Source organism: Artibeus jamaicensis, unplaced genomic scaffold (assembly GCF_021234435.1).
Source record: "Artibeus jamaicensis isolate MK-2021 breed Jamaican fruit bat unplaced genomic scaffold, CSHL_Jam_final contig_1410, whole genome shotgun sequence".
NCBI classification, from domain to species: Eukaryota; Metazoa; Chordata; class Mammalia; order Chiroptera; family Phyllostomidae; genus Artibeus; species Artibeus jamaicensis.
The window spans coordinates 819,281-835,005 of record NW_026521281.1 but is presented as its reverse complement, the minus strand read 5'-3'; the positions used below and the strand labels follow the sequence as shown (position 1 = coordinate 835,005).

The following is a 15,725-nucleotide window of genomic DNA, read 5'->3' as shown; positions in this document are numbered from 1 at the left end:
AGCTTCTTTCACTTAGCATAGTGCTTTTTAGGTTCCATGATGTAGTCGGTATCATTAATTCCTTTCTTTTTATTGCTGAATAGTATTCCATTGTATGGATATACTACATTTTGGTTATTAACTAGTCAGTGGTCATTTATGTTGATTCCACTTTTGGCTAGTGTGAATAACAGTGCTATGAGCATTTGCATACAAATTTTTGTGTGGACATGTTTTTGTTTCTCACTGAGTAGTAAAATTTTGGGTCATATGATAACTCTATTTTTAACTTTTTAAGAAACTACCAAAATTTATTCCAAAATGTCTGTACCATTTTACATTCCCACCAGCAATTACAAGTTTTTCCAAATACTGATTAATACTTGTTATTTATTCTCTGTGTTTTTGAATCTTAGCCTTTCTGGTAGATGTAAATTGGTAGCTCACTGTGGCTTAATTTTCATTTAAGACTAACGATGTCGAGCATCTTTTCATTTGACTATTGGTCATTTGAATATCATTTTTAGAGAAATGTCTATTCAAATCTTTTGCCCACTTCTTAATTGGTTTATTTGTCTTACTAGAGAGTTATAAGAGTTATTTAAAGGTAATGAGTAGAGATACTTCACTAGATAAATGGTTCGCAAATATTTCTTTCCATTCTGTGGCTTGTCTTTTCATTTTCTTAATAGTGCCTTCTGAAGCACAAGCGTTTTGAATTTTATGTGATCCCAGGGCACAAAGATATTTTCCTATGTCTTCTAGAAGTTTTATAGTTGTAGCTTTTTCATTTAGACCTCTGATCCATTCTGAGTTAATTTTTATGTATAATGTGAGGTATGAATCCACATTTGTTTCTTTGCATGTGATAGCCAGTTATTTCAGCACCATTTGTTGAAAAGACCATCCTTTCCCAACTGAATTGTCTCGGCACCTTTGTCAGAAATCAACTGACTGTGAATTTAAGGTTTTAGTTTTAGACTCGCAGTACAGTTCTGTTGATGTACGTCTATCCTTCTGTCTGTAACACACTCCCTGAATTACTGTAGCTTTATAGTAAATTTTAAAATTGAGTAGTATAAGTCCTCCAACTTTGTTCTTTTTCCAAATTGTTTTGGCTGTGTTGAGACCTTTGTATACCCATATACATTTTGGTATTAGCTTATTAATTTCTACAAAAAAGCAAGCTGTATTTTGATAGGGATTGCATTGGATCTATAGATCAGTTTGGAGAGAATTGCCACCATAACAATAATGAGTGTGACTGTTTTTATGTTCTTCTCCTTCTCTCTAGTATGAAGAGGGTAAAGAGCTTATCTAAGACTCGGCGAGCCAAGATTGCAAGGAAGGAAGACAAAACTAGACTAATGGCAGAACAAATGATGGAGGATGAATTTGACTTGGATTCAGATGATGAACTGCAGATTGACGAGAGATTAGGAAAGGAGAAGACGACCCTGATAATAAGACCAAGTGTGTACCTGTTCTTTCTCTTTCCTACCTTGCCCATTTCACATTTGTTTTTGGTCCCCTTGATAGACTCCAGACATTAGGCCGGAGCTTGTTGACATTCTGATTTACCAGCTCTGTAGGCCTCCATGTAACATTTGCTCTAGAGATTTATTTATTTAATTTAATTTAATTAAAAAATGTTTTAGAGGGGAAGAGAGGGAGGAAGAGGGAGAGAAACATTGATGTGAGAGAAACATCGATCAGTTGCTTCTCACATGCCCTGAACCAGGCCAAACCTGCAGCCTAGGCATGCGCCCTGACTGGGAATTGAACTGGCAGCCTTTCACTTTGTGGGTTGATGCCCAACCAAGTGAGCCACATCAGTCAGGGCTGATGATAGAGATTTATTTATAAGCTAATTCCTAACCTCTTTAAATTAGTCGCCAGTGGTCATTACTTTCAGGAAAATTATAGTCTTATTTTCTTTCCCCTGGGTCTTTGGCTCAGATGCTGATCTTAGCTTGATGATAATTGCATTCCATTGTTTTCTAGAATTTCCCCGAAAGCTGCCCCGTGCAAAGCCTTGCTCTGACCCCAACCGAGTTCGTGAACCAGGAGAAGTTGAGTTTGACATTGAGGTAGGAGCCTGTCCTGTGTGTGTCTGATCTTCTGTTCATTCTGGTTATAGAGACAGAAGGCAGATTATCATTCTCCTTGGGGGAAAAAGAAATCCTGTGCGTTCAGTGCCTAAGGTATTTATTAAATGAAAGACTGTACTAAGTGTTGCTGAACATATAAATGAAATATTATAACTTAGTTGAAATATTTTATAAATCATTAATACAGAGTAGAAGAAAAGGCAGTGTGATGAATAGAAAGAGTATCCAATTTGGAATATCTGATTGCGATCTTAGACAAATTACTTGACTGAGCCTTAGTTTCCTTATCTGTAAAATGGGACCTATAAGACCTACTTCACAAAGATGCTATAGGAATTAAAATGAAAGAATGAATATTCTGTTTAGTACTAAGTCTGTACTTGGTGCTCAGAAGATAATAGTTTGAGGAGTAAGACTGTCAACCCTATATTGAGGCCTTACCTGACCAACCCTGGGCAGCTAAGGTGCTCTCCTCTTTTCCCAACAGGAGGACTATACAACAGATGAGGACATGGTAGAAGGGGTCGAAGGCAAGCTTGGGAATGGGAGTGGAGCTGGTGGAATTCTTGACCTACTCAAGGCCAGCAGGCAGGTGGGGGGACCTGACTATGCTGCCCTCACGTGAGTAACTGGCTTTCATCTCCCTTTCCAAGGCAATCAAACACCATACCCCCACCCCCCACCCAAAGGGCTGAGTCAGCCAGTCAGCAGATATTTGTCAAGCTGCTATTTATTTATTTATTTAGCCTTGCCTGAGGACATTTTTTCCCATTGCTTTGAGAGACAGAGAAGCATTGTCGTGAGAGAAAAACGTTGATTGGTTCCCTCACTTAGGATCCCCAACCAGGAATTGAACCCACAACCTAGATATGTGCCCTGACTCGCAATTGAACCTGCAACCTTTTGGTGAATGGGATGATGCTCCAACCAACTGAGCCACACCAGCCAGGACTCAAGCTACTATTGAAAGGGACAAAAAATTAGCCAGGTCATTTGGACTGAAAGAATAAAGTACCCTTGAAATGTGTCCTAAAATACTTAAGGTCTGGGAGAGAGACTGTGTAGACATCAAGGGGAATCAGTTTTGTATTCTCCGGAAGTTGTAAGAGGGCCTGGAAGAGACAAGGGAGAACTGGGCCTTCTTTTTTAAAGGAAAGAATGCAGCATGGATAAATAAGGAGGGAGATGTGCTCTTCTTTTTGCCATTTTGCCTGCTGTCTCTGGAGAGACTTGAAGCAAGAAGGGGTGGCCTTTTCATGAAAACAGTCTTTGAGACTATATGGATCCTTTAGTTGGATTTCTGATTTTTTCACCTGGGATGATTCTCTTCTTCCTCTCACCCTGACCCCTCAGCTGTTGTCCCTTCTCCCTGACTATTCTGATGACTGATTTCCATTGACACCTAGAGAAACTACCTCAGCATTTCTCCTTTGTCCCTTGCAGCGAGGCCCCTGCCTCTCCCAGCACTCAGGAGGCCATCCAGGGCATGCTGTGCATGGCCAACCTGCAGTCCTCATCGTCCTCCCCAGCTACCTCCAGCCTGCAGGCCTGGTGGAACAGGGGGCAGGACCAAAGCAGTACAAGCTCCAGCAGTGGGCTGGGCACAGTGACTAGCAGTCCTGCTCCCCAGCGCACCCCAGGAAAGCGGCCCGTCAAGCGGCCAGCATATTGGAAAGCCGAGAGCGAGGAGGAGGAGAACGCCAGTCTGGATGAACAGGACAGCTTGGGAGCATGCTTCAAGGATGCAGAGTATAGTAAGGACAGCTGAGCACTTGGGTCCAGGCCAGAAGGGTTCCCCTAGCCCCAGTCTTAATCCCAATCCCAATCCCAATCCAGGACAGCTGAATCATATTTTCTTAATTTATAAAATGGGAATATGTCACAGGTTGATGTAAGAATTAGAGATGATGCTTGTGCAGAGGTCCTGACACGTTGTCTTGCTCCTGGGTGGCCCTCAAAAATTGGTAGCTGTTACAATTAGTGATTCTTCACTTTTAGTCCAACTTGCACTATTGATGACTTTTTCCCTTGTCTATTTTACTACCATCACCTGTATTATTTGTGTTCTATGTCATTCAGTTCATCCCTGGCAAAAGTATATAATAATTTTTCAGTCGACTTTTTACATTTAAGAGATGCCTTGTTTTAAAATAAGATTTATTGAGTACTTCAGTGTATAAAGCACTTTTTTCTATAGTATAACTGACTTAATGTAGGATTTAACTGTTTTAATATTTCAAAAAATTAATGCTATTGACCAAAATTAGAACAAGACAAAGTAAAAATTACCTTTTACTAACACTCATCTGCCTCTGAGGAAGGTAACCTTTGCTATCAGTTTGATGTACACCTTTCATTTTCTTGTGTTTATACCCATATGTAGACATAAGTAGATACAGGTGTAGTGTTAGTGTCTGTGGTTCTACAGCGTGCTTGGATATCTTTCAACATCAGTTCCTAGAGATGTACTTCATCAGTACATATTGAGATATACCTGCTGCATAGTAGTCTTATGGCATAGCTGTATGATGATTTGTTTGGCCATTCCCTACTGATCAACATTTAGGTTCTTTCTAGTTTCTTACTGTTACTAACAGTAATGCTGCAATGAAAGCTCTTGTAAATAACCCTTAGTGCCCATGTGCCAGCTAACATTTCTCTGCTGGGTTGAACAGTATGTACAAAATAAATGTTAATGGTGCCAAATTCCCCCCTGAAACAGCCAGACTATGAGCAGTGTTATGAGAAATACCTGTTTCTCCACAGCCTTACCAGCAGTGGATGTTATCAGCCTTTTACATTTTTGCCAAGCAGATGGCACAAATGGTGTCTCAGTTTGTTTGATGTTCATTGGCTCTTCTTTATTTCTTTTCTGGGAATTATCTATTTAATCTTTCACCCATTTTTTATTAAGATGTTTGTTTTTCTTTTTTTAAAAGATTTTATTTATTTATCTTTTTTAGAGGGGAAAGGAAGGAGAGAGGGAGAGAAACATCAATGCATGGTTGCCTCTCATGCATCCCCTGCCGAGAACTGGCCTGCAACCTAGGCATGTGCCCTGATTGAGAATGGAACCTCGATCCTTTGGTTCACAGGCCTGCGCTCAATCCACTGAGCTGCACCAGCCAGGGCTGTTTTTCTTATTGATGCAGGAGTTCCTTATTCTACATTTGTTGGAGTATTTTAATATATTCTGGAAATGTTGAAGTATTTTCTTTTTGTCTCTTGTATTTAATTTATGGTATCTTATGGTAGCAGATTTCAGTTTTTACATAGTCATCTTTATCAGGTTTTTTTGTAATTTATGTTATATGTAAAAAGACTTTCTTATATTTTCACCTAAAACTTGTATAGAAGTTAAAATTTTAGCTCTTTTTCTGGAATCAAGTTTTATGAATTGTGGGAGATAAGAATCTAACTTTATTTTTTTCTGTATGGGTAGTCATTCGCTCCAACACAATTTATTGACTGATTTATCCCCCTGATTTGAAGTTCCACTTTTGTTATAAATAGAATTCCCTTCTATATCCAGATTTATTTTTCTGCTCTGTATTCCCAGTTCTGTCACTTAATAGCTATGTGACCTTGGGCAAACTAGTTAACTTCTCTATACTGACCTCATAGGTTGTTGTGGGGTAAAAATTAATATATATAAAGCACTTAACAGCATTGCATAGCACATGGTAAATGTTGTGTAAGTGTTAGATATTATTATTCTGTTCCATAAATTAATTTTGTCCATTTCTGTGGCGATGTCACATCGGTTAGTTACTATAGGTCTTATGTTTGGTAAAGCAAATCCCTTCTGCAGAACTCGCTTTGGACCTGAGGAGAGCATAGATGCTCATCAAGGCCATCATCTCTGTGCTGAGCTGTGACTGATCTTAGGGTCGTGCCGAGTTCTTCAGCCACCCATTCTTCCTTCAGTAGTCATATCGACCTACAGCTAAGACAACCAGATGTGGTCTAACTAGTCCTCTCGGAACAAACAACTCACTCAGCCTTTTCTTCCCCATCACCCTCCCTGTTCCTGCTTCACCCAGCAAAACTAGAAAGGCAGTTTAACAAGGAGATATCTACCTGTTCTTATTTTTCCAGAGTCTCTAGGCCATTGTTGAGCCTTTTCTATTCCAGATGGATTTTAGAGTTAGCTTGTCAAACTTATGAAAAACCCTATTAGGATTTTTTAAAATCAGGATTGCATACTAAAATTGTCAATTAATTTATGGAAGCTGACATCTTTCATCAGAGGCCTTTTCTGCTACAATGGGATGTGTACATTCCTGAAAACCATCATATCCTGAAAATTTGTACACTAAAAATAATAGAGCTTACAGTAAAAAGAGGGTTAGGGGCGTACCCCTCAAATTCTCTTCTGAAGCCAAAACACCAACCCACATGGTAGCCCACCTTGCTCAGTTAGAGCCCATTGAAATTTGCACCCAGCATCAGAGTCAGTGGATCTTTGTAGCCTTAAACCCTGAGCTCAGACTTCTTTCTTCCAGAGGGAGGTTCTTGAGGGCATTTGCTTAAAGTAGATACCACCTTCATTAAATTAAAGTCTGGTCTGGGGCCTAGTCTTCAGCAATCTCTTTTTTAAACACAAAGGAAATATCTACAACTTCTTCTCTGTTATCCTCCTCCTCTTCTACCAGAGCTTGATTCTGTAGAAAACAGAGCCACTATTTGCTCTTCTCTGATGGGAGGCACTATTGCAAGATTTTTATCACTTGTCTGCAGGTCTTCATATAGGGTCTGACAGAAGTAATGCCTGCTCCAGTGTGGTTAGTAGGGCAATAATATGGGTGTACTAATTTATAGTTTTAGTTTGAACATTTCACCTAAAATGTCATACAGTGTGCTCGAGTGTGATATTGGGTTTTTTTAAAGTTTTTATTTATTTATTTTTACAGAGGGGTAGGGAGGGAGAAAGAGAAGAGAAACATCAATGTGTGGTTACCTTTCACATGCCCCACACTGGGGGGACCTGGCCTGCAACCCAGGCATGTGCCCTAAGTGGGTATGAACTGGCAACCCTTTGGTTCACAGGCTGGCACTCAATTCATTGAACCACACCAGCCTGGGCGAGTGTGATATTGTTATGTTTGAGAGTTACAGTACACGCTTAAGATTTTGTAATAAAAAGGGGTGTTACTTGTGATGGACCCTGTATATTGCTAAGGCTTTCTCTGTAATTGTGAGAAACTTCACTAGTGACTGACTATTTTAAAGTGTACAGTTCAGCAGCATTTAGTGCATTCACAGTGTGGTGCAACCACTACCTCTTTCTATTTCCAAGGTATTTTCTTCATCCCATAAAAACACCTTGTATTCATTAAGTGATTGTTCCCCATGTTCCCTGCCCCTTATCCCCTGGTAACTACTAATCTGCTTTCTGTCTGTGTGTATTTACCTATTATGGATATATCATATAAGAGTAATCATATAATATGTGACCTTTTGTGTCTGGCTTCTTTCACTTAGCATAATGTTTTCAAGAGTCATCCAAGTTGTAGCATGAATTGGTATTTTGCTCCTTTTTATGGCTGAACTCTATTCCAGTGCATGAATATGCCGCAATTTGATTATCCATTCACCTGCTGGTGGGCGTTTGGGTTATTTTTAAGTTTTGGCTGTTGTGAATAATGCTGCTAAACACATTTGTGTGCATGTTCCTGTGTGGAAATATGTTTTCATTTGGGGGGGAATATATCTAGGATAGAATTGCTGGGTCCTATGGTAATTCTATGTTTTACTCTTTGAGAAACCACTAAACTGTTTTTCACAGTGACTGCAAGAGAATTGTCACCTTAGGTATATTGAGTCTTCTAATTTATGTACATGATATATTCATCTATATTTAGTCTTTCAAAAATTGTTTTCATCAGTGTTTTATATAGAGCCTGCGCATGTTTTGTTAGATTTATCCCTAAGTACCGTATTCTTTGGTGATATGGTAAATGGTACCTTTTTTAAACCTTTGGTTTCCAATTGTTTATTGCTAGTATGTGTGTGAGATTGATTGATTTCTATGTGATTTCCTTATATCTTGCAAACTTGATTAACTCACTTATTCTAGGTTTTTTGGTGTGTTTTTTTTTGTGTGTGTGTAAATGATCATGTCATGTGCAAGTAGGAACAATTTTATTCCTTTCTTTCCAGCCTGTATGTTTTTTTTTTCTCTTTTTGCCTTTTTGTTCAAGCTAACACTTCAAGCACAATGTGGTGAGAAAGTGAACACCTTTTTCTTGTTCCTAATCCACAAGGGAAGCATTCAGTGTTTTCACTATTATGATGTTAGCTATAGGTTATCAGGTTAAGGAAGTTCACTTCTTACTTTGCTGAGAGTATTTTTTATGAATGGGTATTGAATTTTTCCCAATGCTTTTGTTTTATCAGTGGGTATGGTCATGTGGTTTTACTTTAGTCTGTTGATATGGTAGGTTACATGTGCTGATTTTCAAATATTAAACCAGACTTGAAATCACAGGATATACCTCACTTGATCATGGTATATTATTCTTTTTACATGTTACTGGATTTGAGTTACTAGGAGTACTTCACTAAGGACTTTTGTGTGTATATGCATGAGAAATATTGGTCTATAATTTTGTTTTCATGTATCATCTATCTTTAATTTGGGTATCAGCACAATGTTGGCTTCAAAGAATGAGCTGGGAAGTGTTCCCTCCTCTTCTGTTTTCTGGAAGAGGTGTAGAATTAGTGGTTTTTTAAAATTTTATTTATTTATCTTTAGAAGGGAAGGGAAGGAGAGAAGGAGAGAAATATCAATATCAATGGTTGCTTCTGGTGCATCCCCTGCTGGGAACTGGCCCCTGCTGGGAACTGGCCTGCAACCTAGGCATGTGCCCTGACGGGGAATCGAACCGCGATCTTTTGGTTCGCAGGCCCGTGCTCAATCCACTGAGCTACTCCAGCCAGGGCTTGTTTTTTTTTTTTTTTTTTTTTTTTTAACATTTAGTAGAATTTGTGAGAGAAACCACCTGGACTTAGAGATTTCTTTTTCATGTTTCACTATGGATTTATTTTCTTTAGTAGGTGTAGGATTATTCAAGTTACCTATTTCATCTTGGATGAATTTTGATTGTTTGAGTTTTTTGAGGAAATGGTCCATTTCAGCTAAATTGTAGAATTTATGGGCACATAGTTGTTTGTAGTATTACTGTGTTATCCTTTTAATGTCTGTGGGTTTTTTAGTGATATCTTCCTTTTTATTCTTGATAATAGTAATTTGTGTCTTTTCTTTTTTTTTTTCATTGTCATTCAGGTGGCATTTTATCAAAGGAACAGGTTTTGGATTCATTTAAAACATGTTAAGATTTGTTTTGTTACCCAATCAAGGTTTAGTCTATTTTGATAATTTTGTGTTGTGAACTTGAGAAGAATGTGCATTCTGCTATTTGTGAGTTGATTGTTCTATAAATTTCACTTAGGTCAAGTTGATTGATGTGATTGTCCTATATCCTTGCTGATTTTCTCTCTGTTTTATTGATTACTGTGAGAGATGTGCTGAAGCCTCCAAACATAATTAACAAAGTGTCTATTTCCCCTTTGAGTCCCATAAGTTTTGCTTCATATAGATGGAAGCTTTGCTGTCAGGTGCGTCCACGTTTAAGATTTTTATGTCTTCTTGTTGAGTTCACCCTCTTGTCATTGCATTATATCACTTTATACCTGGTGATTTTCCTTGGTCTGAAGTTACTTTGTCTGATAATACAGCCAACCCAGCTTTCTTTCATTAGTATTGGTGTGGTATATCTTATTTATTCTTTTATTTTTAACCCACCTATATGATTACATTTAAAATGATTTGTTTGTAGACAGCATTTAGTTGAGTCTTTGTGATTTAAAAAGATCCTTATTGATAATCTTTGACTTTTATCTGCTGTTTTTAGATAACATATTCTTATTGTAATTATGATTTGTTCAGATGAAGATACCCTTTTTTCCTTTGTTACCTCTGCTATTCCTCTATTTCTCATTTTCTGCCTTCATTTAGATTATTTGAATAATTTTCAGTATTCCATTTTAATTTACCAGTTGAGTTTTTTACTGTTTCTCTTAGTAGAAAACCAGTTCTTATAGAGACTATCCTTTCCACACTGAGTGATCATGGCACCCTTGTCACAAATCAATTGACTGTGCAATAATATTGCGATAACTGTGTATGGTGCCTGTTGGGGTACTGGAGATACCAAGGGAAATGCGCGGTAAAAATACATGATTGTCTAACCACTAAGCTATACCACTGAAACCAATACAAAATAAAATCAAAAGTAAAAATAGATGAAAAAGTTCTAGAGATCTTAGCGATCTGTCCTACAACAATGTGCATATAATTACGAATACTATAGTCCATACTTTAAAATTATTAAGAAGATAAACATATGCTTTGTGTTTTTTACTGCAATTTTTTAAAAAAAGAAGGAAATTCTACCCTGGATGGTATGGCTCAGTGGGTCGGACATTGTCCCATAAACCCAAAGGTAGCAGGTTTGATTCTGGGTCAGGACACGTGCCTGGGCTATGGGCATGTGAGAGGTGACTGATCAGTGTTTATCTTGCACATTGATGTTTCTCTCCTTCTCTTTTCTACCCTACCCCTCTCTAAAATTAAAGAAATAAAATCTTTGAAAAATAAAAGTAAAATTTAAAAAGAGGGAAATTGTGACATGTGCTACAACATGGATGAACCTTCAGGATATTATGCTAAGTGAAATGAGTGTTACAAAGGGGCACCATATTTGTGCTTCCACTTAGATGAGGTACCTAGAGTAGTTAAATTCATAGAGACAGAAACAATGGTGGTTGCCAGAAGGTGGAGGAGGGAGGAAGAAATGGAGAATTATTGTTTAGTGAGTATAGAGTTTCCGTGTAGGAAGATGAAAAGGTTCTGGAGATAATGGTGGTGATGGTTGCACAATGTGAATATACTTACCAGTTATGCCACTGAACCGTACACTTTAAAAACAGTTAACTTACTACAATACGCATGCACCCCCCAAACCAATTGACTATAGGTATATTGGTTTCTTTCTGGACACTTAATTCTATTCCATTGATCTCTCTGTCTATCCTCATGTAGGTACTACAATGTGTGGATACTGTAGCTGTGTAGTAAGTTTTTAAATTGGGAAATGCAAATCCTTCATTTTCTTTTCAAAATTGTTTTCACTATTTTGTATCCCTTGCAGTTACATTTGATTTCAGGATCAACTTCTGTCTCTTCAGAATATTGATAGGAGTTGCACTGAATCTGTAGAATACTTTGGGTAGTAATGGCATCTTAACAATATTAAGAGATCCGATCTAGGAACATGACATGTCTTTACATTAATTTAGATCTTTAATTTTTTTCAGCAATATTTGGTAATTTAAAAAATTTAAATATATTTTACTGATCATATATTACAGTTGTCCCATTTTTTCTCCTCTTTAATCCCCCCTTCAACTCCCTCCTGCCAGCATTCCCTCAACTAAGTTCATATCCGTGAGTCGTACATATAAGTTCTTTCTTATTCATTTCCCATACTATTTTTTCCTTCCACTGTCTATATTGTATCTACCATTTATGTTTCTTATTCCCTGTACCTTTTACCCCATTCTTCTCCCTTCCCCTGCTGATAACCCTCCATGTGCTTTCCATTTCTGTGATTCTGTTCCTGTGTTAGTTATTTGCTAAGTTTGTATTTGTTTTTGTGTTTGTATTTTTAGGTTCAGTTGTTGATAGTTGTGAGTTTGTTGTCATTTTACTGTTTATATTTTTGATCATCTTCCTTTTCTTAGATAAGTCCCTTTAACATTTCATATAATAAGGGCTTAGTGATGATGAACTCCTTTAACTGGACCTTATCTGGGAAGCACTTTATTTGCCCTTCCATTCTAAATGAGAGCTTTGCTGGATAGAGTCATCTTGGGTGGAAGTGCTTGCCTTTCATGACTTGGAATACTTCTTTCCAGCTCCTTCTCTGCAAGGTTTCTTTAGAGAAATCAGCTGATAGTCTAATGGGAACTCCTGTGTAGGTAATTCTTCTTTTCTCTTGCTGCTTTTAAGATTCTCTCCTTATCTTTCATCTTGGCTAATTATGATGTGCCTTGGTATGTGCTTTTTTGGGTCCAGGATCTTTGGGACTCTCTGAGCTTCCTGGACTTCCTGGAGGTCTATTTCCTTTGCCAGATTGGGGAAGTTCTCCTTCATTACTTTTTCAAATCAGTTTTCAATTTCTTGGTCTTTCTCTTCTTCTTCTGGCACCCCTATGATTTGGATGTTGGAATGTTTAAGGTTGTTGCAGAGGTTCCTAAGCCTCTCCTCATTTTTTAAAATTCTTGTTTCTTCATTCTGTTCTGATTGACTTCATTTCTTCCTTCTCGTCCAAATCATTGATTTGAGTCCTGGTTTCCTTCCCATCATGTTGATTCCCTGTACATTTTCGTTTATTTTACTTTGTATAGCTTTCACATCTTCCTCTGTTTTACAACCATACTCACCCATTTCTGTGAGCATCCTGAGTATCCATGTTTTGAACTGTACATCTGATAGGTTGGCTATCTCTTCATCATTTAGTTCTGGTTTTGGAGCTTTGATCTGTTCTTTCATTTGGGCCATATTTCTTTGTCTGAGTGTACCTGTTATGTTGTAAGTGGCGGAGCCTTAGGTATTCACCAGGGCGGGGCAACCCACCTCACCTCACTGTAGCTGTGTATGTGGGGGAGGGGTCCAAGCGGAAACAATGCCACTTACTTGGGTCTCTGCCAGTTTTCAGTTACTTCCCCCTCTACCCACAAGCAAATTGGGCCCTTCTGGTGCTGATTCCTTGGTGGGTGGAATGTACATTCCTTGGTGGGTTTATGTACATTCTAGGACCCTGTGGGTGTTTCCAACATACTCTCCTGTGATGCTGGGAATTTCTCCCACTGCTGCCACAACCCCCACAGGTTTTTACAGTCTCAGGGTTTGAGGCTTTTTTCCCCTGTGCTGGAACCCTGGGTTGTATGATCTGTCTCGCTTCTGCGTTGTTCCTCCTGTTTTATTTGCAGGCAAATGTGGGACAACCTGGTCCACCTGCCACCCCCTCACCTACCTGGTCCTTCAGCCACTGTCTGACAGCGTGTCCTCTCCACCCTGGCTGCCTGTCTTCGCCCCTCCTACTGGTCTGGATGAATTGTTTCTTCTTTAACTTCTTGGTTGTCAGACTTCCATACAGTTTGATTTTCTGGCAGTTTTGGTTATGTTTTGTTTTTAAATTTGTTGTTTTCCTTCTTTCGATTTTGCGAGGAGGTAAAGTGTATCTACCTATGCCTCCATCTTGGCAAAAAGTCTTGTAATTTTCTTTTTTTTAATTATTTTATCATTGATCAGTTACACTTGTCTGCATTTCCCCCCACCACTTCCCACTACCCTAGCCAAACCCACCTCCCTCCTTGGCTTCCACCTTCCTCCTTGGTTTAGTCCATGTGTTCTTTGTAGTGGTTCCTGAAAACTCTTCCCTGCATTATCCCTTCCTACCTCCCCTCTGGTTACTGTCAGATTGTTCTTAATTTCAATGTCTCTGGTTGTATTTTGCTTGCTTTTTTCTTTTGTCGATTAGGTAATATCAATATATCAGTGTTGCACCTCCTTGATTAAATTTATTTCTACATACTTTATTTTTTTCAATGCTATTAAAAGTGGAATTATTAATTTCCTCTAGAGATTGTTCATTACTAACATTTAAAAACACACCTGACTTTTATATGTTCATTTCTGAGAGTTCTTATGACATAGATTTATAGGTATTTTATGCATTGGAATTTTAAATCATACAGGAAACAAAAATACAACAATAGTAGCTTTTATAATTACCTTTATAGTTATTTTTACTGCTGTTTTTAAATTTTTTCATATAGCTTTAAGTTATTCTCTAATGTCCTTTCATTTCAGCCTAGACTCTCTTTAGCATTTCTTAAAGGGAATCTTTACTAATGATGAATTCCCCAAGCCTTTGTTTATTTGAGTACATCTTAATTTGCCTTCATTTTTGTAGGATAGTTTAACCAAATATATTATTCTTTGTTGACAATTTTTTTAAAGTTCATAATAATCTTTTTGTAAACATTTTATTTATTTATTTTTCGAGAGAGGGGAAGGGAGAAAGACAGGGATAGAAACATCAATGTGTGGTTGTGTCTCACGTGCCCCCTACTGGGGCTATGGCCTGCAACCCAGGCATGTGCCCTGACTGAGAATCCAACCTGCAACCCTTTGATTTGCAGGCTAGCACTCAATTCAGTGAGCCACACCATCCTGGGCAACATTTTTTTTTCTCTTTTAGCACTTGAACTACATCACCCCACTGCTTTCTGGCTTCTTTCAAGATTCTCCACTTGTCTTTGTTGACAATTTGAGTATAATATATCTCGGTGTGGATCTCTATGTTCATTCTACTCATAATTTTTTCATCTTCTTAGATGTTTATTTTTATGTACTTCATAGAATTTGGAATGTTTTTCACTATCATATCTTCATATAGCTTTTCTGCCTCTTTTTCTCTGTCCTCTCCTGGGTCTCCCATATGAATATGTTGGTATGCCTGATAGTAGCCCACAGATCCCTTTGCCTCTGTTCATTTTTCTTCTTTTTTTTTTGTTCTTTCTACTCATCAGACTGGTTAATTTCAGTGGAGCTTTCTTTGCATTCATTGCTTCTTCTGCCTGCTCAAAATCTGGATTGAACCTTTCTAGTGAATTATTTATTCAAGCCACTGTACTTTTCAGCTCCAAAATTTCCACTTAGTTCCTTTTTATATTTTCTCTTTTTTAAGAAATTTTTTTAAATTAAAAAAATTTTTCTATCTTTTGATAGAAAAATTAGTAGTAGTCTTTTTTGTTGAGATGTGGTTCTATTCAATCGTATTTTGACCAAATATGATCAAATCATATTTGACAGTTGATTTATAGTCTTTGTACAGTAAGTCCAATCTCTGCATCATGAAGTTTACCAGTATCTTATTTTATACATAAAATTTTCCGTTTCTTTCAATGCCTCATAATTGCTTTTGAATATTATAATATGGTAATTCTAGAAATCATATTTTTCTTTCTTCCCAGAGTTTAATGTTGTTGCTTATTGTGGGCTACAATTACATATTTATTTAGTCACTTTGCAAATGATTTTTTTTTGCAAAGGTTATGTTCCTTGATATTTTCTGACAGATTTCCTTAAATGTCTAAATTAAGCAGCTTTTTTCTTTGTTAAGCATTCTCCTTGTTGGTGTAAGTTCTGATTCCATAGTGCCCAAAATATTTATTACAGTTTTTGTCAGCTTAATCGTTGCATCAAGGAGGGACAGATTCTTGGAGCTTCCAAATCCAAATTTTGGGAAGCATCACTCCTTGCACACTTATATTTTTAATATGCATATTTTATTTGTATTTTCTTTAAATGTCTAGAGTTAATTATGACCTATATCTTATCCCCTCTTGAATGAGACATTAACCTTAAAATAGAATTCTTTTTGCATGTTACTTTATACATATTATTTCTCATTCCTCACAATTTTGCAAGGCAGATAGTATCTATTCAGTCTTATAGGTGAAGATAGAAGACTTAGGGAATTTCTCTTAGGCTATAAAGAT

The 15,725-nt window shown here is 37.5% G+C and overlaps 1 protein-coding gene across 2 annotated transcripts in view; it reads left to right on the top strand.

The window, feature by feature from the left end:
• Positions 1–15,725, top strand: part of PHF8 (PHD finger protein 8) — a 93,371-nt gene that overhangs the window by 52,250 nt on the left and 25,396 nt on the right. For both annotated transcript variants that reach the window (XM_037153670.2, XM_037153671.2), the window contains exons 14-17: positions 1,274–1,452; positions 1,984–2,069; positions 2,578–2,711; positions 3,534–3,844. In XM_037153670.2, the coding sequence (XP_037009565.1) occupies positions 1,274–1,452; positions 1,984–2,069; positions 2,578–2,711; positions 3,534–3,844 (710 nt within the window). The remainder of the gene's footprint in view (positions 1–1,273; positions 1,453–1,983; positions 2,070–2,577; positions 2,712–3,533; positions 3,845–15,725) is intronic.